The sequence below is a fragment of the Scyliorhinus torazame genome, chromosome 16, assembly GCF_047496885.1.
Source record: "Scyliorhinus torazame isolate Kashiwa2021f chromosome 16, sScyTor2.1, whole genome shotgun sequence".
NCBI lineage: Eukaryota > Metazoa > Chordata > Chondrichthyes > Carcharhiniformes > Scyliorhinidae > Scyliorhinus > Scyliorhinus torazame.
In genome coordinates, this window is record NC_092722.1 from 197,251,933 (window position 1) to 197,279,503 (window position 27,571).

Here is a 27,571-nt window from a genome sequence, read left to right on the forward strand (position 1 = left end):
GGGGTGGATAGTGGGCAGGATGGGTTACGGGGAGTGGGTAGTGGGCAGGATGGGTTACAGGTGATGGGGTAGTGGGCGGGATGGGATAGTGGGCAGGATGGGTTATAGGGGATGGGGTAGTGGGCAGGGTGGGTTACAGGGGAGTGGGTAGTGGGCAGGATGGGTTGTAGGGAAGGGCTAGTGGGCAGGATGGGTTACAGGGGGGTGGATAGTGGGCAGGATGGGTTACAGGGGAGTGGATAGTGGGCAGGATGGGTTACAGGGGAGTGGGTAGTGGGCAGGATGGGTCACTGGGCAGAGGGGGGTGGGCAGGATGGGTCACTGGGCAGAGGGGAGTGGGCAGGATGGGTTACAGGGGAGTGGGTAGTGGGCAGGATGGGTTACAGGGGAGTAGGTAGTGGGCAGGATGGGTCACTGGGCAGAGGGGAGTGGGCAGGATGGGTTACAGGGGGGTGGATAGTGGGCAGGATGGGTTACAGGTGTGTGGATAGTGGGCAGGGTGGGTTATAGGGGATGGGATAGTGGGCAGGGTGGGTTATAGGGGATGGGATAGTGGGCAGGGTGGGTTACAGGTGATGGGGTAGTGGGCAGGATGGGTTACAGGGGATGGGATAGTGGGCAGGATGGGTTGTAGGGAGGGGCTAGTGGGCAGGATGGGTTACAGGGGATGGGATAGTGGGCGGGATGGGTTACAGGGGATGGGATAGTGGGCAGGATGGGTTGTAGGGAGGGGCTAGTGGGCAGGATGGGTTACAGGGGATGGGATAGTGGGCAGGATGGGTTACAGGGGATGGGATAGTGGGCAGGATGGGTTGTAGGGAGGGGCTATTGGGCAGGATGGGTTATAGGGGATGGGGTAGTGGGCGGGATGGGTTACAGGTGATGGGGTAGTGGGCAGGATGGGTTGTAGGGAGGGGCTAGTGGGCAGGATGGGTTACAGGGGATGGGATAGTGGGCAGGATGGGTTGTAGGGAGGGGCTAGTGGGCAGGATGGGTTACAGGGGATGGGATAGTGGGCAGGATGGGTTGTAGGGAGGGGCTATTGGGCAGGATGGGTTGTAGGGGATGGGATAGTGGGCAGGATGGGTTGTAGGGAGGGGCTAGTGGGCAGGATGGGTTACAGGGGATGGGATAGTGGGCAGGATGGGTTGTAGGGAGGGGCTATTGGGCAGGATGGGTTATAGGGGATGGGGTAGTGGGCGGGATGGGTTACAGGGGATGGGATAGTGGGCAGGATGGGTTGTAGGGAGGGGCTAGTGGGCAGGATGGGTTACAGGGGATGGGATAGTGGGCAGGATGGGTTGTAGGGAGGGGCTATTGGGCAGGATGGGTTATAGGGGATGGGGTAGTGGGCGGGATGGGTTACAGGGGATGGGATAGTGGGCAGGATGGGTTGTAGGGAGGGGCTAGTGGGCAGGGTGGGTTATAGGGAGGGGCTAGTGGGCGGGATGGGTTACAGGGGATGGGATAGTGGGCAGGATGGGTTGTAGGGAGGGGCTAGTGGGCAGGATGGGTTGTAGGGAGGGGCTAGTGGGCAGGATGGGTTACAGGGGATGGGGTAGTGGGCGGGATGGGTTGTAGGGAGGGGCTATTGGGCAGGATTCAGGGGGCAGTAGGTGGGTTTGATTAGGATAGGCCATGGCCAGGTGAGCCTGAATAGACCAAACCTTGCGGTGAAGTTTGAGCTTTGGTTTGAATCCTGGTTGCCTGGCTAGTCTAGACTTTGCACCCTGACTGTGAGCAACCAATCTTAGCAAAGATTGAAAACACTTGCTATTAATTGTTATAATCCTGTCACAATATTTGTACTTTATTAAACTGCCTCGCTCGCTCCCTGAACTCTTTCTCTAGGTATGTGCTCGCTGGATGAAGGTTCGATAACACTGGGCACCATCAAAAAGGTCACTCCACACGTTGGGGTCACCATTGGCCTCCCTCTGGGAAAGACCGGCCGAGTGGGGCTTTTTGATTTGGCGGATTCATATTGTGAGTCACCATTGGAGGGGCTGACCCCGGGTCGCATAGTCAGGTTAGTATCAGAGCTGTGGCTCACATAACAATTGTCATTGCAAGGATGACTTGCACTGTTCATTCTTCCTGTTAGTACATCTGACAGCACGGAGGAGAGAGGGATGCTGCGCCTCAGTGGGTGACAGTCTCACCGCTCTGTATGAATGTTGAGAGTTCATATCCCGCCCGAGAGACTTGAGTATAAATGGTGAAGTGGACACTCCCAAAGTGGTTGTGAGGGAATGCTGAACTGTTCCAGATGCTATCTTTCAGATCAGATGTTTTAACTGTCCTCTTAGAGATCCCACAGCCAATATTTGAAGAACAGGGGAGGTCCCCAATTTGTACTCCTTAATTATCATTAAAAGCCGATTCTCTGGTTAAAGTCTCATTGCTATTTGTGGGAGCTTGCTGTGCCATAGTAGTTTCAAGCGTAATTCATTGACTGTGAAATACATTGGAACCCAAGAGGCTGTGATGGGTGCTATGGACTGGCTTTTAAAGCAGACCAAGGCAGGCCAGCAGCACGGTTCAATTCCCGTACCAGCCTCCCCGAACAGGAGCCGGAATGTGGCGACTAGGGGTTTTTCACAGTAACTTCATTTGAAGCCTACTTGTGACAATAAGCGATTTTCATTTCATTTCCTTTCAAACATCCAAGATCTTTTTTCTCCTTTCTCTGCAAATTGGAATGTATTCTGCAGTAATGCTGTGCTGTCAGCAGATGTCTCTGCTCCATTTTGTTTCCTGACTGATTTGAAAACCTCAGTGACTGTCTAAGTCAGGAGCCACCCTGGTTTTAATGAGCATATTGATCCAGATAATGAGACTGAAATTGTTGTAGAAATACAGCAGGTCGGCCGGCCTCGTGACCAGATGAAAATGTGATGAATGTAGGAAATTATCATTTATTTTCTTGCCATAGTCTTATTAACCACTCTGGGTTCAAATACGTACAGGCAGTATGTCTGCTAAAGTTGTGATTAAGGATCGTACAAGATGAGGTAATCATTGATTTTGACGATTTTCTTGTTTACAGAGAGGCGGCTAATGGAATATTGTTCATAGAAAGGCGATTTCCTTGAGTGTAGATAATTTGAGGGACTGGTGTTTAGTCCTAGCTAAGCAGGTCACGGGACATCTTAGTTAGATGCAGGTGATGTAATTAATTGGAGGAGCCAGGTCTGTCTGCAGTTTTGGCAGTTTTGCCATAAGATTTGAGTTTGAGAAGACAGAGGATTTTTGCTTGTTCCTGAAAGGGTCTCTCTCTAAAGGTGTGCCCAGAGTAAGTAATGTTGATTGCTAACTTTACAGAGTGTCACTGTCCGTGTGGTGTTTGCACAGTCTCCCCATGTTTGCGTGGGTCTCACCCCCACAATCCAAAGATGTGCAGGCATGGTAGATTGGCCACGCTAAAATTGTCCCTCAGTTTGAAAAAAAAGAATTGGGCACTCTAAAAAATTTTTTTAACTTTACTTATGAGTGAATTTTGAACTGTCATTGGGTTGCTTTGTAGGAAGATATAAAGTGAGTAAGTTAAAGTTTTTCCTTTTATTTGAGAACTGTTTAACTGATTGCAAAACTATTTATTTGTTGCTAATGTGGTTAATTCTGTGTTTAAATTAAAGTTTGTTTTAACATAGAGAGTACCTATTCGTCAGAGTCATCACTCCGGGGGTGAAGCATCCTTTCCTCACAGTTCTACAAATTGCAGATTGTTTTGGGTTTCTTGTCCGGTGTCCCAGCAGAAATTGGGGTCTGGTGTGGATTCCTAACAAAAGACAAATGTTCTGTTTGCAATCCTTCCTCCGAGCCATCTCCTCCCTCCCTCTCACACACTTGGATTGATTTTTAGCATTTCTGTCAATATCCCAGACCAAGTTCCATTTGTGTTTTGCCCACCTGTAACCCTTCTCTCTGTGTGTCTCTGATTGGTGCTATTGCAGGTGCTGTGTTACTTCCAAGAATGAGGATCAGTTGGCAGTTTCCCTCAGGAATTCAAGGTGAGCATTTCTCGATCAATCTCTCTCTCTGGACCTTGCAAGTGGCCCGAAGTTAGACAGTGGTGCCAGGATACTGGAAACTGATAGCTCTCCCTGTTCTTGAGAGGGCCCAGTGTAGAGTGCATTACAGAAGGGAGCATAACCTTGACCCCAGTGTCACTGGGAAGAGCTACACAGAATAACTGGTTCAATGAATTTTTAATTAATCTTTGAGAAGAGGGTGTTTGAGAGATGGGTGTGGAACCTACAGAAATCTCCAACGTACTTAGCGTGGGAGAGAAAGTCAACTTGTGGCACTAATGAAACAATTGTTCAGAGTTTAAAACTTTTATCCTGGTTTTCAAATCTCTCCATTGTCCACCCTCCATTTCACTGTCAGCTCCTCCAACCTTCCTCTAATTCTGGCTGTTTGAACATTTTAATCACTCCAGCATTGGTGGCCTTGCCTTCAGCTGCCTGGACTGTGGAACTTTCTCTCTACACTCGCACTTCAAGATCTTCCATAAAACTTACTCTGACCTGTTCAAATACGCCTATATGACTTGCTGTTAAATTTTGCTTCATGATCCTGTGAAATGTCTTTTAACATTTTTATTTCATTCAAGGGGCTATAGAAATGCAAGTTGTTGTTGAATTTATTTTGTGTCTCCTAGAGATTCCCATTTTAGCCATTCTCACCACACCCGTGAAGCCAATTTTCCTGCTGTGCAGCAATCACGGTCACAGCGCCCTGTTCCAGTGGATCCCAGCGCCCTGTTCCAGTGGATCCCAGCGCCCTGTTCCAGTGGATCCCAGCGCCCGGTTCCAGTGGATCCCAGCGCCCGGTTCCAGTGGATCCCAGCGCCCGGTTCCAGTGGATCCCAGCGCCCGGTTCCAGTGGATCCCAGCGCCCGGTTCCAGTGGATCCCAGCGCCCTGTTCCAGTGGATCCCAGCGCCCTGTTCCAGGGGATCCCATCGCCCTGTTCCAGTGGATCCCATCGCCCTGTTCCAGAGGCTCCCAGCGCCCTGTTCCAGAGGCTCCCAGCGCCCTGTTCCAGTGGATCCCAGCGCCATGTTACAGAGGATCCCAGCGCCCTGTTCCAGAGGCTCCCAGCGCCCTGTTCCAGAGGCTCCCAGCGCCCTGTTCCAGTGGATCCCAGCGCCCTGTTCCAGTGGATCCCAGCGCCCTGTTCCAGTGGATCCCAGCGCCCTGTTCCAGTGGATCCCAGCGCCCTGTTCCAGAGGCTCCCAGCGCCCTGTTCCAGAGGCTCCCAGCGCCCTGTTCCAGTGGCTCCCAGCGCCCTGTTCCAGTGGCTCCCAGCGCCCTGTTCCAGAGGCTCCCAGCGCCCTGTTCCAGAGGCTCCCAGCGCCCTGTTCCAGAGGCTCCCAGCGCCCTGTTCCAGAGGCTCCCAGCGCCCTGTTCCAGAGGCTCCCAGCGCCCTGTTCCAGAGGCTCCCAGCGCCCTGTTCCAGAGGCTCCCAGCGCCCTGTTCCAGAGGCTCCCAGCGCCCTGTTCCAGAGGCTCCCAGCGCCCTGTTCCAGTGTGTCCCAGCGCCCTGTTCCAGTGTGTCCCAGCGCCCTGTTCCAGTGTGTCCCAGCGCCCTGTTCCAGTGTGTCCCAGCGCCCTGTTCCAGTGTGTCCCAGCGCCCTGTTCCAGAGGCTCCCAGCGCCCTGTTCCAGAGGCTCCCAGCGCCCAGTTCCAGTGGCTCCCAGCGCCCAGTTCCAGTGGCTCCCAGCGCCCAGTTCCAGTGGCTCCCAGCGCCCAGTTCCAGTGGCTCCCAGCGCCCAGTTCCAGTGGCTCCCAGCGCCCAGTTCCAGTGGCTCCCAGCGCCCAGTTCCAGTGGCTCCCAGCGCCCAGTTCCAGTGGCTCCCAGCGCCCAGTTCCAGTGGCTCCCAGCGCCCAGTTCCAGTGGCTCCCAGCGCCCAGTTCCAGTGGCTCCCAGCGCCCAGTTCCAGTGGCTCCCAGCGCCCAGTTCCAGTGGCTCCCAGCGCCCAGTTCCAGTGGCTCCCAGCGCCCAGTTCCAGTGGCTCCCAGCGCCCAGTTCCAGTGGCTCCCAGCGCCCAGTTCCAGTGGCTCCCAGCGCCCAGTTCCAGTGGCTCCCAGCGCCCAGTTCCAGTGGCTCCCAGCTCCAGTGGCGCCCAGCTCCAGTGGCGCCCAGCTCCAGTGGCGCCCAGCTCCAGTGGCGCCCAGCTCCAGTGGCGCCCAGTTCCAGTGGCGCCCAGTTCCAGTGGCGCCCAGTTCCAGTGGCGCCCAGTTCCAGTGGCGCCCAGTTCCAGTGGCGCCCAGTTCCAGTGGCGCCCAGTTCCAGTGGCGCCCAGTTCCAGTGGCGCCCAGTTCCAGTGGCGCCCAGTTCCAGTGGCGCCCAGTTCCAGTGGCGCCCAGTTCCAGTGGCGCCCAGTTCCAGTGGCGCCCAGTTCCAGTGGCGCCCAGTTCCAGTGGCGCCCAGTTCCAGTGGCGCCCAGTTCCAGTGGCGCCCAGTTCCAGTGGCGCCCAGTTCCAGTGGCGCCCAGTTCCAGTGGCGCCCAGTTCCAGTGGCGCCCAGTTCCAGTGGCGCCCAGTTCCAGTGGCGCCCAGCTCCAGTGGCGCCCAGCTCCAGTGGCGCCCAGCTCCAGTGGCGCCCAGCTCCAGTGGCTCCCAGTTCCAGTGGCTCCCAGCGCCCAGTTCCAGTGGCTCCCAGCGCCCAGTTCCAGTGGCTCCCAGCGCCCAGTTCCAGTGGCTCCCAGCGCCCAGTTCCAGTGGCTCCCAGCGCTGCCGATCCAGTGGATCCCAGTTGCCCTGTCCCAGTGGCAAGCGGCCAAGCCCTTTTGCCCCAGTTATTGTAATTGTTTGTGTTAAGCCACAAATTCTTTCACCGAATCATTTCTACCACCATGAGGAAATTATTTAAGCCAAAATCCCTCCAATGACGAGCAGATTTTCTGCTGACCAAGTCCCTCTTTCCAGTCAAGTGCCATTGTATAGAATTCGCATCTCGGAAACGGGAGCACACCCACCACCCATTGGAAGGGGGGATATCTGTTCTAACCAGTCATTGCCAATGTTTTTACCCTCATCCAACCACATCAGCATATCCTTCATCACCTTTCCTTCATTCTCACCTAGCCTCCCCTTCAATACACTCTGCCATTCAGCTCCCATTCCCTGTGACAGCGAGTTCCACATTCTCACCTCTCTCCCTGGGTAAAGACGTTTCTCCTGAATTATTTATCCCGTTTATGATATTGAAATCAGACTGCACGATCTCTAGTAACCATCCTTTAATGTGGCTTAACTACTATTCTGTTTGAGACCTGCCTCCTACCAGGTTCAGGATTTCCCAGACTGACCTTTGTGCAATTCCTCTCCAGACTGCACCCTGAAATTACATCTTCAGTACGTGACCCAGAGATTGCATCTGTCAGGGACCTTCGGAAGGGTCAGCTCCTGAGAGGTTACATAAAGAGTATTGGAGAGCCTGGAGTGTTTGTCAGGTAAGCATTCTGTGGTAGTGAGAGTGCCCAGTCACACAATAGTGTAGTGGGCTACAGCAAGCCATTGTTGGATAGTGGCTGTGCGCTGAGTGTGCACCCCTTGTTCAGGTTCCCAACTCCAACATCGAACAGATGTTTCAGAACAAGTTTGTTCTAAATCACTATCAGCGTCACGCATGTAGACTCTGCACATAGTATCATAGAAGTTACAGTGCAGAAGGAGGCCATTTGGCCCATCGAGTCTGCACCGGCTCTTGGAAAGAGCACCCTACCCAAGGTCAACACCTCCACCCTATCCCCATAACCCAGTAACCCCACCCAACACTAAGGGCAATTTCGGACACTAAGGGCAATTTATCATGGCCAATCCACCTAACCTGCATATCTTTGGACTGTGGGAGGAAACCGGAGCACCCGGAGGAAACCCACGCAGACACGGGGAGGACGTGCAGATTCCGCACAGACAGTGACCCAAGCCGGGAATCGAACCTGGGACCCTGGAGCTGTGAAGCAATTGTGCTAACCACTGTGCTGCCGTGCGCACCGTTGAGTTACAGTGGGGGGGGGCATACTCTCCAACCAGCGTTTTGAAGATCAGGGGGAAAATGTTTAAGTCTGTTGAGTTGTTTCACCAGCTGACAGCATAGAACTCCTACCGCGCCGAAGGAGGCCATTTGGTCCATTGAGTCTCCGAGCCTCTGAAAGAGCACCCTACCCAGGCCCAGTCCCCCGTCCAATCCCTGTAACCCCACCTAGCATGCCGATCCCCGTGCCGTCCCTGTGCCACCCTCCGGACACGTGTGATGGGCTAACCCGTAATCTTACTTCCACTGCTTAGTGTATCTATTCCCCCAGATCTCTCCTCTTCTCTAGCCCATCTGGTCACATTGACTTCACTGAGAGGTATTAGTATTACAGGCCCATTCGGCAAGGAAGGGGAGCCGCAGTTAGTTCTGGCAGTTTTTACTTTGAAGCTTCCCCTGGGGGAATCTTCCTCTGCAGGGTGAGGGGGAGGGGGTTTATTTGGACAGTGTGATCATACAGTCACCGCCTGACTGTGCTGATACAGAGGTGGGTTCGGGAGTATTTCAATGTGTGATCTTTGTGCTTCAGCCTCTCTGCCTCGGTGTCGGGTCGGGTCCAGTATCACAACGTCACAGATTATTTCGTCAAGGATCATGACATCTTCTTGAATAACATTCCAAAAGGAAAGCTGGTGACAGTGAAAGTACTGAGGTAGGAATTTACTGGGATGGAGGAGCAGAGCGGGAGAACCAGTATGTTAACTGGGATCGGGAGAGATGTCTGTACTGGTCTTTGAAAGCTATCCAATGAATCCCATTCCTCTTCCCCATACTCCTGTAGATTTTCCCTCAAAGACTTTTTTCTTTAATAATCTTTATTGTCACAAGTATCACTATCTTACATTAACATTGCAATGAAGTTGTGAAAAGCCCCTAGTCACCACATTGCGGCACCTGTTCGGGTACACAGAGGGAGAATTCAGAATGTCCAATTCACCTAACAGCACGTCTTTTGGGACTTGTGGGAGGAAACCGGAGCACCCGGAGGAAACCCACACACACACGGGGAGAACGTGTAGACTCCACACAGACAGTGACCCAAGCCGGGAATCAAACCTGGGACCCTGGAGCTGTGAAACAACAGTGCTAACCACTGTGCTACCGTGCCGCCCGCCGTCCATTTACCTTGAAAGCTATTATTGAATCTGCTTCCATCGGCCTTTTCAAGCAGTGCGTTCCAGGTCACAGCACCTCGCTGTGTAAAGCAAAGGAGCATCTCCCAACCATTATACCAGTTCTAGCCGTTGGTAGTGCTTAACTTAAATGTTGGTAGAACTTAAATATTGCAGGAAAGAGACATGTTGAAACTTGTCATTTTGCACGAATCAGGACCGATCACAAGATTAACAACGGTAAAGGGAACAACAATTTATACTACACGGGAAAGGAGTGCTGATTGATTGACAAGTGGACTCCGATTGTTCATGGCATTGTCATGGAGAATGCAGCAGGGACAGATAACGGCCAAACCTTTGTTCAAATTTAAACTAAGCAGGGCGTCACGGCGGCGCAGTGGTTAGCACTGCTGCCTACGGCACTGAGGACCCGGGTTCGAATCCCGGCTCTGGGTCACTGTCCGTGTGGAGTTTGCACATTCTCCCTTTGTCTGCGTGGGTTTCACCCCCACAACCCAAAGATGTACTGGTTAGGTGGATTAGGCCACACTAAATTGCCCCCTTAATTGGAATAAAATAATTGGGTACTCGTAATTTTTTTTAAAAATTCAAACTAAGCAGGTTGACTGTAATTGGTCACTGCATTGCCATGGGGAATGAACGAGGGAATGGCTGTCCCCCAAGCTTTTCTTTATTTGAGAAAGTTACAAAGTGTGGATATGCTCCTGTCTGCAAAGGACAGGGTCCTGTGTGTGAATATATGTGGCTTCTAGCATGCGTAGGTGAGTCCCTTCCCTCAACATACTCATTGGGAAACTTGTCATTGGCTCTCTGCTTCTGTCTACCACAAGTTGACCGTCACTGGTCAATATGTGCATTGGAATTCCTACAGTTCCATGTGCTATGAAATTAACCTTATTGACAGCCTCCTCAGTCGGGTCTGAGCCTTTTATTAATCGTGCAAGCCTGATGCTGAAGTAGGGCACATCGAGGACACCCTGAGGGATAATGGCCACCCGGATCAGATCATTGCTCGATGTAGGTCGCACAAACTGGTGAATGGGTCTCAGGCTGCCACTTCCGGTCCGGAAATCTACCCAGTCTACCTCCGACTACCCTGGGTGTATGGTGGGGGATCTAGGTCGGGTGTTCCTTCAGAGGGCCGGTACAGACCCGATGGGCCCAAATGGCTTCCTTCTGCACTGTAGGGATTCTATGGAAGCTGGTGGTCTCAAAGCTTGAGCAACAGGTGAAGCTAGTTGGTTCACTGTTACGATACAGCTCGAGTGGTATTCTCTTTTTTCTTTTTTAAATGTTTTCAGGGCTCAGAGTGTGGGTCAGGGGCGAACCCCTAATCCAGCTCCTCGCCTGCTCCAAAAAACTAATTCAAATTGAATCCAATTACATAGATTACATAGAACATACAGTGCAGAAGGAGGCCATTCGGCCCATCGAGTCTGCACCGACCCACATTAATCCCTCACTTCCACCTTATCCCCGCAACCCAATAACCCCTCCCAACCCTTATGGACACTACGGGTAATTTATCATGGCCAATCCACCTAACCTGCACGTCTTTGGACTGTGGGAGGAAACCGGAGCACCCGGAGGAAACCCACGCGGACACGGGGAGAACGTGCAAACTCCGCACAGACAGTGACCCAGCGGGGAATCGAACCTGGGACCCTGGCGCTGTGAAGCCACAGTGCTAATCACTTGTGCTACCGTGCTGCCCATCATGGTCCCCACAAGAGAGACATACCAGATCTGAACCAAAGGCTCAATCTACAGACACTTGATCTTAGCCAAAAGGCCGAGAAGCGATTTGTGTGGTATTCTCCGCTAACAGCATGCTACTGTCCGACCAAAAGGACGTTTTACCCATCACACAAATTATTAATGTGGCATATGAATTTCAATGCTGCTGTGATGCCAGGTATATATGCTCTACATCCCAATGACTGGTGGATCTCATCAAACAGCATGTCCCTTTAGCTGTCTGCAACAAGAAAAGTACTGACCATACGCAACCAGTCCGTGCTAGAAAAACTCAAACCATTGTGATCCGTAATTGGAAACATTTACTGGATAACCAGATTGTGCTGAGAATTACATTGGCAAGTAATTTAAGGCTATTAGTTGGGCTTGCATTGTGGCCCACTTGGGTATATTATAACCCACATATATTCACATGGGACCCTGTCCTTTGCAGGCAGAAGGAGCATGTCCACGCATTGCGTATTTTTCAACAAAACAGAAGCCTGGGGGACAGCGTTTCCCCGGTTCATTTCCCAGGGCAAGGTCTTGACCAATCAGAGTCGACCTGCCTGGTTTGAATTTGAACAAAACCTTGGTAGTTAGCTGTTCCCTGCTGCACTCTCCATGGGAACGCCTCTTGCATTCAGAGTCCACTTGCCAACCTAGCAACCCATGCAGTATAAATTGTTGTTCCCTTTACTGTTGGTAATCTTGCAATCTGTCCTGATGTGTGCAAAGCGAAAACCTTTGACAGCATATCTCCTTTTTTTCAGCAATGTACCAGTTATCTTCAATCTGTGTCCTTTGGTCACTGGCCCTCCTGCCAGAGAAACCAATTAGAATGGGAGTAACTATCAAACACCTCTATCAAATCTCCCTTTGACCTCTTTGATTAGTATCTCCATGTAACTGAACTCCCTCAGCCCTGGTCCATTCAAGTAAATCCTCTCCAATTGTCATGAAGAAACCAAAGGAGTTTCTTTCTAGATGAGGCAGGATTTGCTGTGTTTTGTGAGGGTTTGTTGCCTGTCATCTTGATCATTAGCTGCTTGCATAGTGGCCAGTTCTATATATTTTTAAAAATTGCTTTGCAGTGTGAATAATGAACAAGGCCACGTGGAGCTGTCGCTCCTTCCTCAAGACACGAAAAATCCAGATCTGCTCCCAGAGTCTCTTGGCTTGTTACCCAAGGAGCACAAGCCATTAAAAGATGCAGAGGAAGAGGTCACAAAAGTCAGAAAACGCAAGAGAGGGGATTCGGAGTGTGAGCAGGTAGGGGAAACTCGGTGGAACGTTTAACGAGTTATTTATTTTTTCTCCCTGAGTTGAAGTGTTGGCTCCCTTTGTCCTCCTCATACACAGTGCAGTAATTCAGGGAGTGAGAACATGGAACATACAGTGCAGAAGGAGGCCATTCGGCCCATCGAGTCTGCACCGACCCACTTAAGCGCTCACTTCCACCCTATCGCTGTAACCCAATAACCCCATCTAACCTTTTTTGGACACTAAGGGCAATTTATCATGGCCAATCCACCTAACCTGCACATCTTTGGACTGTGGGAGGAAACCGGAGCACCCGGAGGAAACCCACGCAGACACGGGGAGAACATGCAGACTCCGCACAGACAGTGACCCAGCGGGGAATCGAACCTGGGACCCTGCCGCTGTGAAGCCACAGTGCTGCCCGAGTGGCTCCATCACACAGCCAGGAAGGGTGAGACCACCTGTCAGCGGGAGGGTGCTCCAGTTAGTCTCAACACCCATCAGCTGAAAGTTGTGGGAATCACCCTGAGGCCTTGCTTCTTACCGCTGTACAGTAATCTGTTCTGCTAGTGTGTGTGTGTGTGTGTGTGTTTCAGGGGCTCTGAGTCAGGCTTATTGGGACAGGTCGAGCATTGATGCTCACTATTCAGAGAAACACGAGTCAGGCACTGAAGTGGAATCTGAATCTGTAATTCAAAAACTAATTTTCCAAAGAGGATTTCTTCAAAGAGATAATTAACCCATGCCTGACTTCACTCTTCATCATTAAGTGACGATAGCAATGGACAAATCCTTGACGCTCCATATTTCTATTCTATTATCAAAAACATTTTTTTACTTTTTTCTTTAAATCGTTTTATTGGCATTTCTCATATTTATAAACAATTGTATATATACATCACATTTTTATTTTGTCTTTTGTTTAATTAACCCTATATACATTTCGCCGCCCTCTTTTTATTTTCAATATAAAACTCTGTTCATTAACCTGTCAGTTCTGAGGGCAGTGTGTTATAGTGAGACATCACAAGTTTCAGCCTGCAGGCTACAACGAATAGCAGAGAAAATAGGAGCAGGAGTGGGCCGTTCACAACACCAAGCCTGTTCTGCCCATCAATCTGGCTGATCCTCTATTCCAGTGCCATACTCCACATTCTCCCCATACCCCTGGCACCTTTAGAATCCAGAAATCTTCCTTCTTAAATATATTCAGTGACTTGGCCTCCACAGCCTTCTGTGGGAGAGACTTCCCCATGTTCCCCAACCTCTGGGTGAAGGGGTTTCTCCTCCCCTAAATGGCCCGACCCGTATCCTGAGACTGTGACCCCTGGTTCCAGACCCCCCCCCCCCCCCCCCCAACCCCTCTCCCAGCCAGAGGAAACAAGCTCCCTGCATCCAATCAGTCCAGCCCTGTCAGAATGTTAAACCTTTCAATGAGATCCCCTCTCATTCGCCGAACTCCACTGAATACAGGCGCAGCATTGTTCCTACTGCGTGCCAGAAAGGATAATGAATAGATTGCTGGTTTCACAGTCCAGTGACGAGCAGACTATTGACTTCTGAATGTAGCTTTCGTGTTTTGGGAGATTAGATCATTTTGCAGAAGGATAACTGAGCACAGCGTGTTAGAGAATGATTTTAAAACTAACCTCCAGGTAAAGAGGAGGGAATTGAGAACTATTAGTAAAGTTGGGGGAAACCTCTTCACCCAAAGAGGAATCAATTACAGAATTCCTCATCTTGAAAGGAAATTATTGTGACCTGGCAACTGGGGTCAAGGGGCAATGGGAAGTATAAATAGGAGTGTGGGTGGGGGAAATAGGTGAGAGGGGCTTAGGGCTGCAATGAGTGGATGCCCAGATTAACCAGGAGTTTTGCTGTTTTCCAATCCCTGTTTGTCATTTTTGGACGGCGGGGGTGAGGTGTGAAAACTTCTTAAATATTTGCATTTGGTTTGACTCCCATTAGCTGCCCTCAAAAAAGCTTAAAATAAAGAAGAAACTGCAGAATTGTGAGGAGAGTGACAGCGGAGTGGAGGTATACTGTCGTGAGGAGGAGAGTGACACTGATGTCGAGGTGAGTTACATTTTCCCCAAGCGGATGGAGCTTTATAATAATCTTTATTGTCACAAGTAGGCTTACATTAACACTGCGATGAAGTTACTGTGGAAAGACCCTAGTCGCCACATTCCGGCACCTGTTCGGGTACACAGAGGGAGAATTCAGAATGTCCAATTCACCTAACAGCGCGTCTTTCGGGACTTGTGGGAGGAAACCGGAGCGCCCGGAGGAAACCCACGCAGACACTGGGAGAACATGCAGACTCTGCACAGACAGTGGCTCAAGCCGGGAATCGAAAGCGGGTCCCTGCCGCTGTGAAGCAACAGTGCTAACCACTGTGCTACCGTGTTTAATTTCATAGAATTCTGTCTCGGGGCCCAGAACATTCCAGTCTTATTAGTCCTTGTCCTTGCTAGTGATGTCCTGGGCTTGCAGTAATAGTAGCACCCACAGGAGTGGAGGTGCTGACTTTCACTGGGTCGCATTCTTCCAGTGGAAGTCCTAACCCTTCAGAAAGGGAAAAGCAGAGCCTCTCAGGCCCTCGGGAGTGCTTTACATCCCAGTTAAATATTTCTGGAATGTGGTCACTTTTATAACATTGGAAACACAGTAAGATCCCACAGTCAGTGAGATAATGGGGGGGGGGGGATTTTCTGCGCCCTCCCGCAGAGTGTTTCTCAGTAGCGTAGGGGGGCTGCTGTTGGTGGGACCTTCCTGTGCCGAAGCTGTCAGTAGGATTTCCCGTTGAATCTACCCCCCGCCCGGCATCCCCGCACCCACCCTGTCCAATCCCCTCAATCATTTTGTCTCAATAAGATCACCTCTCACACTTCTAAACTCCAGAGTGTAGACCCCAACTTCTCAACGTTTCCTCCTAACTTTGTTTTCTAATGTATCTGGCTGTATTCCTCGAGCTTCTTGCAGAAGCATTTGGACGTTGGCTCCTTGCTAGCTACCTGCTAACAGCTATTGTCTTTCTCAGCAGCTGCAGCAGCATCCCAGCAAAGCCAAGCTTCCCAGACTCCAGGTGTCCAGCACCTTTGCCTGGGATTTGAGTGTAAACACCATCACTCCTGTGACACGAAGACAGGAAGACGAGAGCTCCGATAGTGAGGAAGACGAGAGCGGAGACTCCAAGGTAGGAGAGTCCACCCTGTCGCACTTCAGTAGTTAGTATTCTGGGCCGTACACTTACTCACACACAGACTATGGTGACCCAGTGGGAGGGGAGGCGCTGTGAGGAGGATGGGCGGGGCAGGGTAGGGACTGAGGAGGGCAGGGGAGGTGAGGGGCTGCGAGGGGGGTTGGGCAGTGGGGGATGGGGAATGGTGGGGAGGTGAGTGGGGGGGATGGGGGGGGGAGGTGAGGGGGGGGGGATGGGGGGAGGTGAGTGGGGGGGGGGGGGGAATGGGGGGGTGGGGGGAGGTGTGTGGGTGAGTGGGGAGGAGAGTTGAGGGGGGTGGGTGGGGAGGGGGGGTGGAATGGGGAGGTGAGTGGGGGGTGTGGGAGGGGAGGTGAGTGGGGAAGTGGGGAGGAGAGTTGAGTATGGGCGATTGGGGGGGAGGCGAGAGGCGAGTGTGGGCAGTGGGGGGGGGGGTGGGCTTCATTGACTTGAGTAAGTGTGGGGAAGGTCTGAGTTGGGGGAGAAGTGGGCGAGGCTGATGGTTCAGTTAAACAAGTCTGACCATGTTGCCTGTTGGGGAAGGTTTGTCTGTTTACCAACAGGGAATGAACCCTGAAGCTTTGGGTAAGTGAGACCACACCCCTTCCCCAGCCTGTGGGTCAGGCAGGGGCCACGTTCCGCTGACCCCACCACCACCAGGTGGACACTCGGCTGGTATTGCTGCCTCCCACCCCAGACAGAGAGTTGGGGGGGGGGGGAAAGAGTGGGCAAACAGGGAATGTTGTCTGAGTCTCGGTATGTTTGCTCCTTCAGCCCAAGGTGAATCGGAGACAGAAAGAAGCAGGACAGCAGCAGGTGGAGAAGGAGCTGGCCAAGGTGGAACAGCAGCTGATGGACCCCAATCGACAGCCACAGTCAGCGGATGACTTTGATCGTCTGGTCCTGAGCTCCCCCAACAGCTCCATTGTCTGGATGCAGTACATGGCATTCCACCTGCACGCCACCGAGATCGAGAAGGCGCAGGCTGTGGCAGAGAGAGCCCTCAAAACCATCTCCTTCAGGTAGGAGTGAGACTGGAGCCGAGAGAGTGAGGAGGAGAGAGGGCCTCCGGGAGGAGAGAGGGCCTCCGGGAGGAGGCCCGAGCGTCATGGCCCTCGAGGGGGAGCGAGGGGAGGGATCCGAGCGTCATGGCCCTCAAGGGGGAGCGAGGAGAGGGGCTGGGTGTCATGGCCCTCGAGGGGGAGAGGAGCCTGAGCATCATGGCCCTCGAGGTGGAGGGGTGAGAGGGGTACAAGCATCCTAGCCCTCGAGGGGGAGGGGGGGCCCGGGTGCCATGGCCCTCGAGGGGGAGGGGGGCCTGTGTGTCATTGCCCTTGAGGGGGAGAGGAGCCTGAGCATCCTGGCCCTCGAGGGGGAGGGGGGCCCGGGTGCCATGGCCCTCGAGGGGGAGGGGGGCCCGGGTGCCATGGTCCTCGAGGGGGAGGGGGGAAGAGGGGCCCGAGCATCATGGCCCTCAAGGGGGAGGGGGGCCTGGGTGCCATGGCCCTAGAGGGGGAGAGGGGCCCGGCATCATGGCCCTCGAGGAGGAGAGGAGCCCAGGTGTCATGGCCCTCGAGGGGGAGAGGGGCTGCGTGCCATGGCCCTCGAGGGGGAAAGGGGCCCGTGTGTCATGGCCCTCGAGGGGGAGGGGGGCCCGGGTGCCATGGCCCTCGAGGAGGAGAGGGGCAGACGTCTGCAGCTTTTCGGGCTTGCTGGGGGGCGTATGACTGGACCTGGGGGTGTAGTGGGGGACAGCTCGGTGTGTGTACCTAGGGTTACCCTTGGATTGGGATGCCCTGGCTGAGACCCCTGTCCCGGGATGCCCTGGCTGAGACCCCTGTCCCGCAGCCGCATAAATTCATGGGAACCCACCCCCTATTTCCGAACTGGTGGCGGAATTACCTGAATTATTATTTACAAGGTCAGTAAAATAAGCAGCTGCCGTTTGCCCTGTTTCGGCTTAGTGCAGTTACATTTAATCTCTCTCCACGCGTCTAATGCAGGTGTCCACCCAGTTCAAATTTAAAACCAAGGGAATCATAACCGTGCTTTGTTGTTCTGAAACTTCTGCCCGTTCTGTTGATTATGCTCCGTTCGCCCATTGGTGACAGTCAGTGCGAGTGGTGCTGCGGCTCCGTTCGCCCATTGGTGACAGTCAGTGCGAGTGGTGCTGCGGCTCCGTTCGCCCATTGGTGACAGTCAGTGCGAGTGGTGCTGCGGCTCACCTTGGCCCTGATCCCGTGCACCATTCAGTCGCTGACTGAGAATGTGGCTGCTGTGTAGCCGGGGAACAGTGAACCCTGATTGTATTGAGCGACGTGGACTGACCCTGCATCCAGGCGCACTGCACCGTGAACGTCCAACCTGAGTCTACCCTTGGCTACCATACAGAAAGGAGCAGTGCTAATGATCCAACATTGTGTCCAGCACATCTGTGACATCTAAATACAGTCTCCATGTTACGTAGCAGGGATCCACACAACAACAATTGAACTAACGGCCAGTTAACCTGATTTTATCATCATCAGGAACTTGGTGGCAAGTGAGTGTGGATTCCCTGCTCTTCAAATATGGTCTTTCATATCAATCACCGTAGGTGCAGGTCAGGCTGTGGGGCACCTGCAGCACCACAAATTGCATTGGAATCAATGCCAGGATTGCCAGCTGTACACGCACTTTTGTGCTCGGATTTAAAAAGTGGTTTCTTTCCATCTCTCATTTCTCACTTGTTACCTCTTTCCGCTGATTCACTCACGCCAGCTCTCTTTACTTGCTCATTCTCTCTCTCATCTTCTTTTCTTGACCGTACATTTTCAGGGAGGAACAGGAGAAGTTGAATATCTGGGTTGCGCTCCTGAACCTGGAGAACCTTTATGGAACGGAAGAGTCGCTGATGAAAGTGTTTGAACGCGCTCTCCAGTACTGTGAGCCTTTAAAGGTCTTCCACAAACTGGCCAATATCTACACCAAGTCTGAGAAATTCAAGGTAAACAAACCATCAGTAAACCATTCAATTTCAAAGTGTTTTTGTGTGAAACCCAGGCTCCAGTGGGACATCCCGTAGGCTCTCCACATCCCGTAGGCTGCTCACATCCCTGATCGCAATGAGCGGCAGGTCAGAGTGGGGCATCTGTAGCACCAAAAATTGCATTGGAATTAACGCCAAGATTGCTAGCTGTACACGCACTGATTTTAAAAGCGGTACCAGGAAATGGATCCATTTTCTTTATCCAACAATGCTCAAATCTAGGACTCGCAGATTCCTCTACACTGTCCCCATCAAACACGCCCAGGACAGGTACAACACGGGGTTAGATGCAGAATAAAGCTCCCTCTACACTGTCCCCATCAAACACTCCCAGGAAAGGTACAGCACGGGGTTTGATACAGAGTAAAGCTCCCTCTACACTGTCCCCATCAAACACTCCCAGGACACGTACAGCACGGGGTTAGATACAGAGTAAAGCTCCCTCTACACTGTCCCCATCAAACACTCCCAGGACAGGTACAGCACGGGGTTAGATACAGAGTAAAGCTCCCTCTACACTGTCCCCATCAAACACTCCCAGGACAGGTACAGCACGGGGTTAGATACAGAGTAAAGCTCCCTCTATACTGTATGATGTATAGAATGTAGAGTTTACAGTATAGAAGGAGGCTAATCGGCCCATCGAGTCTACACCAGCCCTTGGAAAGAGCTCCCTACTTAAACCCACACCTCCACCCTATCCCAGAAATCCAGTAACCCCATCTAAACTTTTTTTCGACACTAAGGGCAATTTACCATGGCCAATCCACCTAACCTGCACATCTTTGGACCGTGGGAGGAAACCGGAGCACCCGGAGGAAACCCACGCACACACGGGGAGAACGTGCCGACTCCGCACAGACAGTGACCCAAGCCGGGAATTGAACCCGGGTCCCTGGAGCTGTGAAGCAACAGTGCTAACCGCTGTGCTACTGTGCTGCCCTAATGTGCTACACCGCTTTGTTCTGAGCTGGGTTCCTTATCCTCATGTGATGTTTCTTGTTTTTGACACCAGCCACCCCTTTTAAATTGCCACCCAGACCCTGATTGCAGTTTACCCTGGAGCCCTCTACTAGGTTTCAAATACTTTAGCGTACCTGTCTGGCTGGCAAAGGGCACCTTCTCGGTGAGCTACCAGAACCTATACTGGTTGCCAACATTGAGGGCATTTAAAAGTTTATTGGATAAACATATGGATGATAATGGCATAGTGTAGGTTAGATGGCTTTTGTTTCGGTGCAACATCGTGGGCCGAAGGGCCTGTACTGCGCTGTATTGTTCTATGTTCTATACTCTGGTGTGCAAGGTTAATCTGCCGCTGTTAAAATATGGCAGAGGCTGTTTCCTGGGCCAGGGAAGGCTGACGGTCTTGTCTTGGGCTGGAAAGATTGGCTCTGGGCATTAAGCCCTCACCTCCTCACCTGAGGAAGGAGCAGCGCTCCGAAAGCTAGTGACATCGAAACAAACCTGTTGGACTTTAACCTGGTGTTGTAAGACTTCGTACTGGGCATTAAGAACAGACAATTCTGGAAATATTCAGCAGCTCAGGCAGCGTCAGCAGAGCGGGGAACAGAGTTAATGTTGCTGTCAATGACGTTTCATGGAGCTGACTGCTGGAACGCTCTGTGGCCGAGTTTGACATTGTAAACAAAAGCAAATTACTGCAGATGCTGGAAATCTGAAACAAGAGAAAATGCTGGAAAATCTCAGCCGGTCTGGCAGCATCTGTGGAGCGGGAAATAGAGTTAATGTTTCTAATCCATCCGAGATTCTGATACCTTGTAAATCTTGGTGATGAGTGTTGTTTTGGATGGTGTGTGAGATGTCATGCTGTGTTTTTCTGTCTATTTTCAGCAAGCAGACAGCCTGTACAACAGCATGTTAAAGCGGTTCCGTCAGCAGAGCTCTGTGTGGCTAACGTACGCCACCTTCCTCCTCAAGCAGGGCAGGGCCGACTGTACCACTGTCTTACTGCAGAGAGCACTCAAGAGTCTGTCACAGAAAGAGCGTAAGTCACTGTGTGGGGTGCGGGTAGGGGATATGTCACTGGCATCTGTCTCCATTTAATCAGAGCCCGATTATCACCTTCAATCCCACTCTGCACCTGGGTGATCACCTGCTTTGTGGTGACCTTGCTTTGTGTCTGTTGCGAGTGCAGGGTTGGAGGGTGCCTGGAGTGAGCGCCCTTTGCTGGTTCCTGCTGCAAACCAGTCTAAGATCTCATTAGAAACAGGCGGAGACTATTTAACTGTTCAATGCTGTTCCATTATTCCACCAGACCGTGCCACATCTGTACATCCACTCTTATTTACCCACCCTTGTTCCAGGTCCGATATTCTTACCCTCAGTGCTGTTTCTTACATCTCTGGTGTGCCTCTTGAGTGCAGGGAAATTAAAACTAAGCTGATATTCTCCCCTTTGAGGCATCCTGAGGAGAAATAGGAAGTCGGGAGCACCCAGAGAGTTGGAAAGAGGACGGCGCTACCTCGGGCAACAGTTCGAATGAACAATGCTGATGTGTTAAAGAGGCAGCTGGAGAAACACAGGAGGGAGAAAGGATGATTGGTGGGAAAAACCAGAGTGTCAGGGAGGCTTGGGAGCATAAAGACTGACCCTGTTCGAATGTAGCATGTTCAGAAAGTGAGCGCAGTCTGTGGGATGTGCAGCAGAGGCATCAATGCCCAAGATAACAGGTTAATGTTTGAGGAGAGTCTCCGCGTTGACGGGCTCCCTCCAGTGTTAGACTGGGCTGAGCCACGAGAAGGCACCTGCGAGAGCTCCCATTTCACCTGGTCAGTCGGGTGTGAAGAACACCGATAGAGTTACTGTTCAGCCTGTCTGGGGACACATCAGCTACCCATAGCCAAAGTTCCGGGGTAAAATTTCACCAACTTAAAAAATGATAAAACCTCTCGGGGCCCAGAGCTTGAGGGGGTTTCCCTCTGTTTGTCGCACCAGCACCCTCAGTCCTGATTGGCTATAAAGGCTGTCGCACCAGCACCCTCAGTCCTGATTGGCTATAAAGGCTGTCGCACCAGCACCCTCAGTCCTGATTGGCTATAAAGGCTGTCGCACCAGCACCCTCAGTCCTGATTGGCTATAAAGGCCGGCAAGACCAACACCCTCTGAAAGATACACAGACTGGGGGGGAAGAGCAGAGGCAGTAATGACCAAAGTAGTCAGACTTCCCCAGAGTCCTGCTTTAGTGACTGTCTATCATACCACAGTGCGTGGCCGCTGGGATCTCTGCTTGTGTTTCAGGCATGTCGGAAAATCACAGCATCAGATTTCAAAATCCCATCAACACCATTGAGACTCTGCCTCCTATCAGCCCCCTCCACATTGACTGAATAGTCTTATGGTTATCATAGAACATACAGTGCAGAAGGAGGCCATTCGGCCCGTCGAGTCTGCACCAACCCACTTAAGCTGAATACTGGACCAGGAATCTCAAGGCCTGGATTAATCGTCTAGGGAATGAAAGTTTGAAACCACGGGGGGGGGGGGGGGAGGGGTTGAGAGTTTGAATTATGTTTTGGAAATAAAAATCTGGCCTCAATAACAGTTACTGTGAAGCTGTCGGCAGTGTCACAAAAACCCAACTGGTTATTGATATTCTTTCGAGAAGGAAAGCTGCCACGCTGGGTCTGTATGTGACAATGCTCCCTCAACACTGTGGCTGCTTTCAAATCACTTCAGGACTGATTCCTTAGTTTGGTCAAACCCAGAACCTGAAGCGAAAAGCCCTCTCTGGACAGCTGGGAATGAGCAATAAATGTCCACCGTGCAGCGAGACCCAAATCCCGAGAATCGGAACGCAGCGCAGAGGAACATCAGGTAGCAGTGACTCTTCTCGTGCTCCGGAAATATTGGGAGAACCAGATTATATATGCAGTGAGGAGCTCCCGGTAATAAGACCATAAGACATAGGAGCAGAATTAGGCCACTCGGCCCATCGAGTCTGCTCCGCCATTCAATCATGGCTGATATTTTCTCATTCCCATTCTCCTGCCTTCTCCCCATAACCCCTGATCCCCTTATTAATCAGGAACCTATCTATCTCTGTCTAAAGACACTCAGTGATTTGTCCTCCACAGCCTTCTGCGGCAAAGAGTTCCACAGATTCACCACCCTCTGGCTGAAGAAATTCCTCCTCATCTCTGTTTTAAAGGATCGTCCCTTTAGTCTGAGATGGTGTCCTCTGGTTCTAGTTTTCCCTACAAGTGGAAACATCCTCTCCACGTCCACTCTATCCAGGCCTCGCAGTATCCTGTAAGTTTCAAGAAGATCCCCCCTCATCCTTCTAAACTCCAACGAGTACAGACCCAGAGTCCTCAAACGTTCCTCATACGACAAGTTCTTCATTCCAGGGATCATTCTTGTGAACTTCCTCTGGACCCTTTCCAAGGCCAGCACATCCTTCCTTGGATACGGGGCCCAAAACTGCTCACAATTAAACAGGTTAACACAAGATTCCCTCACAATCCATCACCATCCACTCTGCTGGCCCTGCTTGTCCGACTGTTGGCTTGCAGTGTGTTCCCCACCCCCGGGACAGCTTGCAGTGTGTTCCCTCACCCCCGGGACAGCTCTCAGTGTGTTCCCCACCTCGGGGACAGCTCGCAGTGTGTTCCCCACCCCCGGGACAGCTCGCAGTGTGTTCCCTCACCCCCGGGACAGCTCGCAGTGTGTTCCCCATCCCCGGGACAGCTCGCAGTGTGTTCCCCACCCCGGGACAGCTCGCATGGTGTTCCCTCACCCCCGGGACAGCTCGCAGTGTGTTCCCCATCCCCGGGACAGCTCGCAGTGTGTTCCCCACCCCGGGGACAGCTCGCAGTGTGTTCCCTCACCCCCGGGACAGCTCTCAGTGTGTTCCCCACCCCGGGGACAGCTCGCAGTGTGTTCCCTCACCCCCGGGACAGCTCGCAGTGTGTTCCCTCACCCCCGGGACAGCTCGCAGTGTGTTCCCCACCTCGGGGACAGCTCTCAGTGTGTTCCCCACCCCGGGGACAGCTCGCAGTGTGTTCCTTCACCCCCGGGACAGCTCGCAGTGTGTTCCCCACCCCCGGGACAGCTCGCAGTGTGTTCCCTCACCCCCGGGACAGCTCTCAGTGTGTCCGGGACAGCTCGCAGTGTGTTCCCCACCCCCGGGACAGCTCGCAGTGTGTTCCCCACCCCCGGGACAGCTCGCAGTGTGTTCCCCACCCCCGGGACAGCTCGCAGTGTGTTCCCCACCCCCGGGACAGCTCGCAGTGTGTTCCCCACCCCCGGGACAGCTCGCAGTGTGTTCCCCACCCCCGGGACAGCTTGCAGTGTGTCCCCCACCCCCTGGACAGCTGCAGTGTGCTCCCCACCTCCTGAATGGAGCAGCTCGGGTTGGGGGTGAGGGGAGGGAGGGGGGGAGGGGGGGGGGGGGGGGGGGGGGAGACTTCCTGCTTCAAGGTGATGGAAGGAAATGGCGATTTTCTCCATGTTTTACTCACACACTTTCTTTGTTTCAGATGTTGATGTAATTGCCAAATTTGCACAGCTGGAGTTCCGCCTTGGCGATACTGAGCGGGCAAAAGCCATGTTTGAGAACACGCTGAGCAGTTACCCCAAGCGCACAGACCTGTGGTCGGTGTACATCGACATGATGGTGAAACATGGCGACCAGGAGCAAATCAGGTTAGTCAAACTCAGCCAGAAAATCATCACTGCATTTCTATAGCCCCTGAAGGGTAATCACCATGTGTTTTACAGGAACCAAAGCAGGAGAGGTGGTATTGTCACTGTACCAGTAATCCAGAGAACCAGAGTAACGCTCTCGGATCCCAACACTGCACATGGTGAAATTTGAATACAATAAAAATCTGGAATTAAAAGTCTAACGATGACCATGAAACCATTGTCGATTGTTGTAAAAACCCATCTAGTTCACTAATGTCCTTCAGGCAGGAAATCTACCGTCCTTACCCGGTCTGGTCTACATGTGACTCCAGACCCACAGCAATGCCCCCTCGAGTAATAAATGCTGGCCCAGCCAGCGAGGCCCACTTCCCATCAGCAAATAAATAAAAAGCCAATTCGAGGTAATGTCCGGATCCTCCGTTTTTAGTAACGTTGGTTGTTGGATAATTATTGGCCTCCGAACATTAGGGAGAACGTTCCCGCTTCCCTTTGGGCACGGCATCTTTTACGTCCCTGAGGGTGCAGATTTCTGGCTTTCCCACCAAAGTGGATAATTCCACATTTTTTCACACATTCCATCTGCTACGTTCGTTCCCACTCACTTTCCCTGTCTAAATCCCCTAGCAGCCTCTTTGCAGCTTCCTCACAGCTCCCATTCCCACCTAGTTTTGTTACATCAGAAAACTTGGGAATATTACATTTGGTTCCACATTCTAATCATTGATCTAGATTGTGAATGGCTGGGGCTCGAGCACTGATCCTTGTGTGATCCCTCAGGAGACTGTGTGGAGTCTGCACTTTCTCCCCGTGTCTGCGTGGGTTTCCTCCGGGTGCTCCGGTTTCCTCCCACAGTCCAAATGTGTGCAGCTTAGGTGGGTTATGGGGATAGGGAAGGAGAGTGAGCCTACGTAAGATGTTCTTTCAGAGGGTCGGTGCAGATTCGATGGGCTGAATGGCTTCCTGTGATGTGGGGATCTAGTTACTAAACTGGCAATGCAGAGTGGGGCTGAAATCAGATATAGAGCAGATTGAGTTAAATGTGGAGCGTTCCCTTCCCTGAACCACATTAATTTTAAAAATAAATTTATTATTCTTTTTTTTTCCAATTAAGGGGCAATTTAGTGTGGCCAATCCACCCACTCTGCACATCTTTCGGTTTTGGGAGAGAGACCCACGCAGACACGGAGGAGAATGTGCAAACTCCACACAGACAGTGACTTGGGGCCGGGATCGAACCCGGGTCCTCGGCGCCGTGAGGCAGCAGTGCTAACCACTGCACCACCTTGCTGCCCTGTCCTGAATTACATTAATGATCCGGTTGGGTTTTTAATGAGTCTGACAACTTCCTGCTCATTTTACTTGGAGCAGCCTATTAGTACGCCAGAGATTCAACTTGTCCAGGGTGGGATTTAAACTCTCAACTGTACAGTTGCTAGTCTGCCACAATCACCTCTGGATTACCAGAATCCCAAATCAGTAAATCATATAGAATGTGGATTTGTAGATTGCATGGTTCAAACCCCTTGACAACCTCTCTCTTCTCTAGACACCTCTTTGAAAGAGTCGTACACCTGAAGCTCGCCCCAAAGAAGATGAAATTCTTCTTCAAGCGGTACCTCGAGTATGAGAAGAAACACGGGAGTGAGGAGAGTGTACAGGCTGTGAAGGAGAAAGCACTGGAGTATGTTGAGTCCAAGAGTTCGCTGGTGGACAGCTAACCGAGCCCAGGGCTACCCTGGGGTGAGACGTCCTGTTCGTTTGAGGTGGAGCAAGAGGACGCCCTCTGGACAATTGACCGATGATTTAATGCCCAAAACCTCTCCAGTTCTTCATCAGCGGTTGTTCTTTCAAATCAGTGTAGAAGTGGTAATTGGGAATCTGTTACCATCTCAGACTTGGGCAGCTCCATCCCCCTCCCCCTGTTTGTGCCCAAAGCTGGCTGATGTTGTGAGATACAGACCCAGACACTGGTTAACTCATGGACCTTCCAACAGAACTGCCCCAGCACCTGGTTCACACTGATGGCTGATGTTGTGTGGGTTCCCACGTCTATCACCCTGATGGATCACTCCTGATTATCTCTGTTCTCCACATCTATCACCCTGATGGATTACTCCTGATTATCTCTGCTCTCCGGGTCTATCACCCTGATGGATTACTCCTGATTATCTCTGCTCTCCGGGTCTATCACCCTGATGGATCACTCCTGATTATCTCTGTTCCCTGCGTCTATCACCCTGATGGATTACTCCTGATTATCTCTGCTCTCCGGGTCTATCACCCTGATAGATTACTCCTGATTATCTCTGTTCCCTGCGTCTATCACCCTGATAGATTACTCCTGATTATCTCTGCTCTCCGGGTCTATCACCCTGATGGATTACTCCTGATTATCTCTGCTCTCCGGGTCTATCACCCTGATAGATTACTCCTGATTATCTCTGTTCCCTGCGTCTATCACCCTGATGGATTACTCCTGATTATCTCTGCTCAATCTCCAATGAGCATTAATCACTCCAATAAATGGCAGCATTGTTCTAAACCCACATCTTGCTTTGGAAACCCAGGCTCGTTTTGCTAATTCCGTAATCAGTGCTGTGAAGCGTCGCCGCCTTCTACACACCTCGCCCCATCCCAGCCCCCCCTGATTGCTCACTCGCCGTGTCTCCGGGTTTGTAATGTTGCAGCACAAGACTTTGGACGGACTGAGCAGAGTCTGAAACATCTCTGTTATTCAGTCTCACCTTCACTCTCTCAACATCCATCAGAAAGCTGTAACTTTTCAATTGGAAGGAGCTCCGGTTCAGGTCCAGGAACTGGTGGAGGGTCAGACCTCTGTGTTGGGAATGAAACATCGAGCTTTGATGTTTCAGACGTGTAATAAAGAGGTTTATTTTGTAATGGCTGGTGTGCCTCTGCATTCACTTTCGCACAGGACTGACCTTCCTTTGGTGCCAGAGTGCTTTCTGACGTCCGATGTTCCGACTGCCCCGGTGCCTTTAGACCCCAGCAGTCTGGTATCAGCCCCCCCTGCACCAATCCCAATACCAATTATCTTAAATCTGCGACCCTCCGATTATTAACACTTTGTCTCTGAGAACCGTTTCTCACCACTTACTCTATCCAAACCTATGCTGGAGCTGTATTAATGCTGATTAGGCCACAGCTGGAGCACTGTGTGCAGTTCTGGTCACCGCACTATAGGAAGGGTGGGGTTGCACTGGAGAGGGTGCAGAGGAGATTCACCAGGATGTTGCCTGGGCTGGAGAGTTTCAGCGATGTGGGGAGAGGCTGGTACGGCTGGGGTTTTCCCTGGAGCAGTGAAGGCTGAGGGGGCGCTGACTGGCGTGTATAAAATTATAAAGGGCATAGATAGGGTGGACAGGGAGGTACATTGCCCCCTCAGCAGAGACGTCAATAACCAGGGGGCATAGATTTAAGGTAAAGGGCAGGAGGTTTAGGGGGGA

At 51.9% G+C, this 27,571-nt stretch overlaps 1 protein-coding gene across 2 annotated transcripts in view; it reads left to right on the plus strand.

The window, feature by feature from the left end:
* Positions 1 to 27,005, plus strand: part of pdcd11 (programmed cell death 11) — an 87,804-nt gene extending 60,799 nt beyond the window's left edge. Inside the window, exons 26-37 of one of the 2 annotated variants that reach the window (XM_072479749.1) lie at positions 1,852 to 2,029; positions 3,957 to 4,013; positions 7,341 to 7,463; positions 8,577 to 8,699; positions 12,015 to 12,192; positions 14,152 to 14,259; positions 15,227 to 15,382; positions 16,181 to 16,428; positions 18,224 to 18,392; positions 20,289 to 20,442; positions 23,936 to 24,101; positions 25,651 to 27,005. In XM_072479749.1, the coding sequence (XP_072335850.1) occupies positions 1,852 to 2,029; positions 3,957 to 4,013; positions 7,341 to 7,463; positions 8,577 to 8,699; positions 12,015 to 12,192; positions 14,152 to 14,259; positions 15,227 to 15,382; positions 16,181 to 16,428; positions 18,224 to 18,392; positions 20,289 to 20,442; positions 23,936 to 24,101; positions 25,651 to 25,822 (1,832 nt within the window). In that variant the 3' untranslated portion in view covers positions 25,823 to 27,005. The remainder of the gene's footprint in view (positions 1 to 1,851; positions 2,030 to 3,956; positions 4,014 to 7,340; positions 7,464 to 8,576; positions 8,700 to 12,014; positions 12,193 to 14,151; positions 14,260 to 15,226; positions 15,383 to 16,180; positions 16,429 to 18,223; positions 18,393 to 20,288; positions 20,443 to 23,935; positions 24,102 to 25,650) is intronic. The other variant, XM_072479750.1, reaches the window with a different exon arrangement.
* The last annotated feature ends 566 nt before the right edge of the window (positions 27,006 to 27,571 follow it).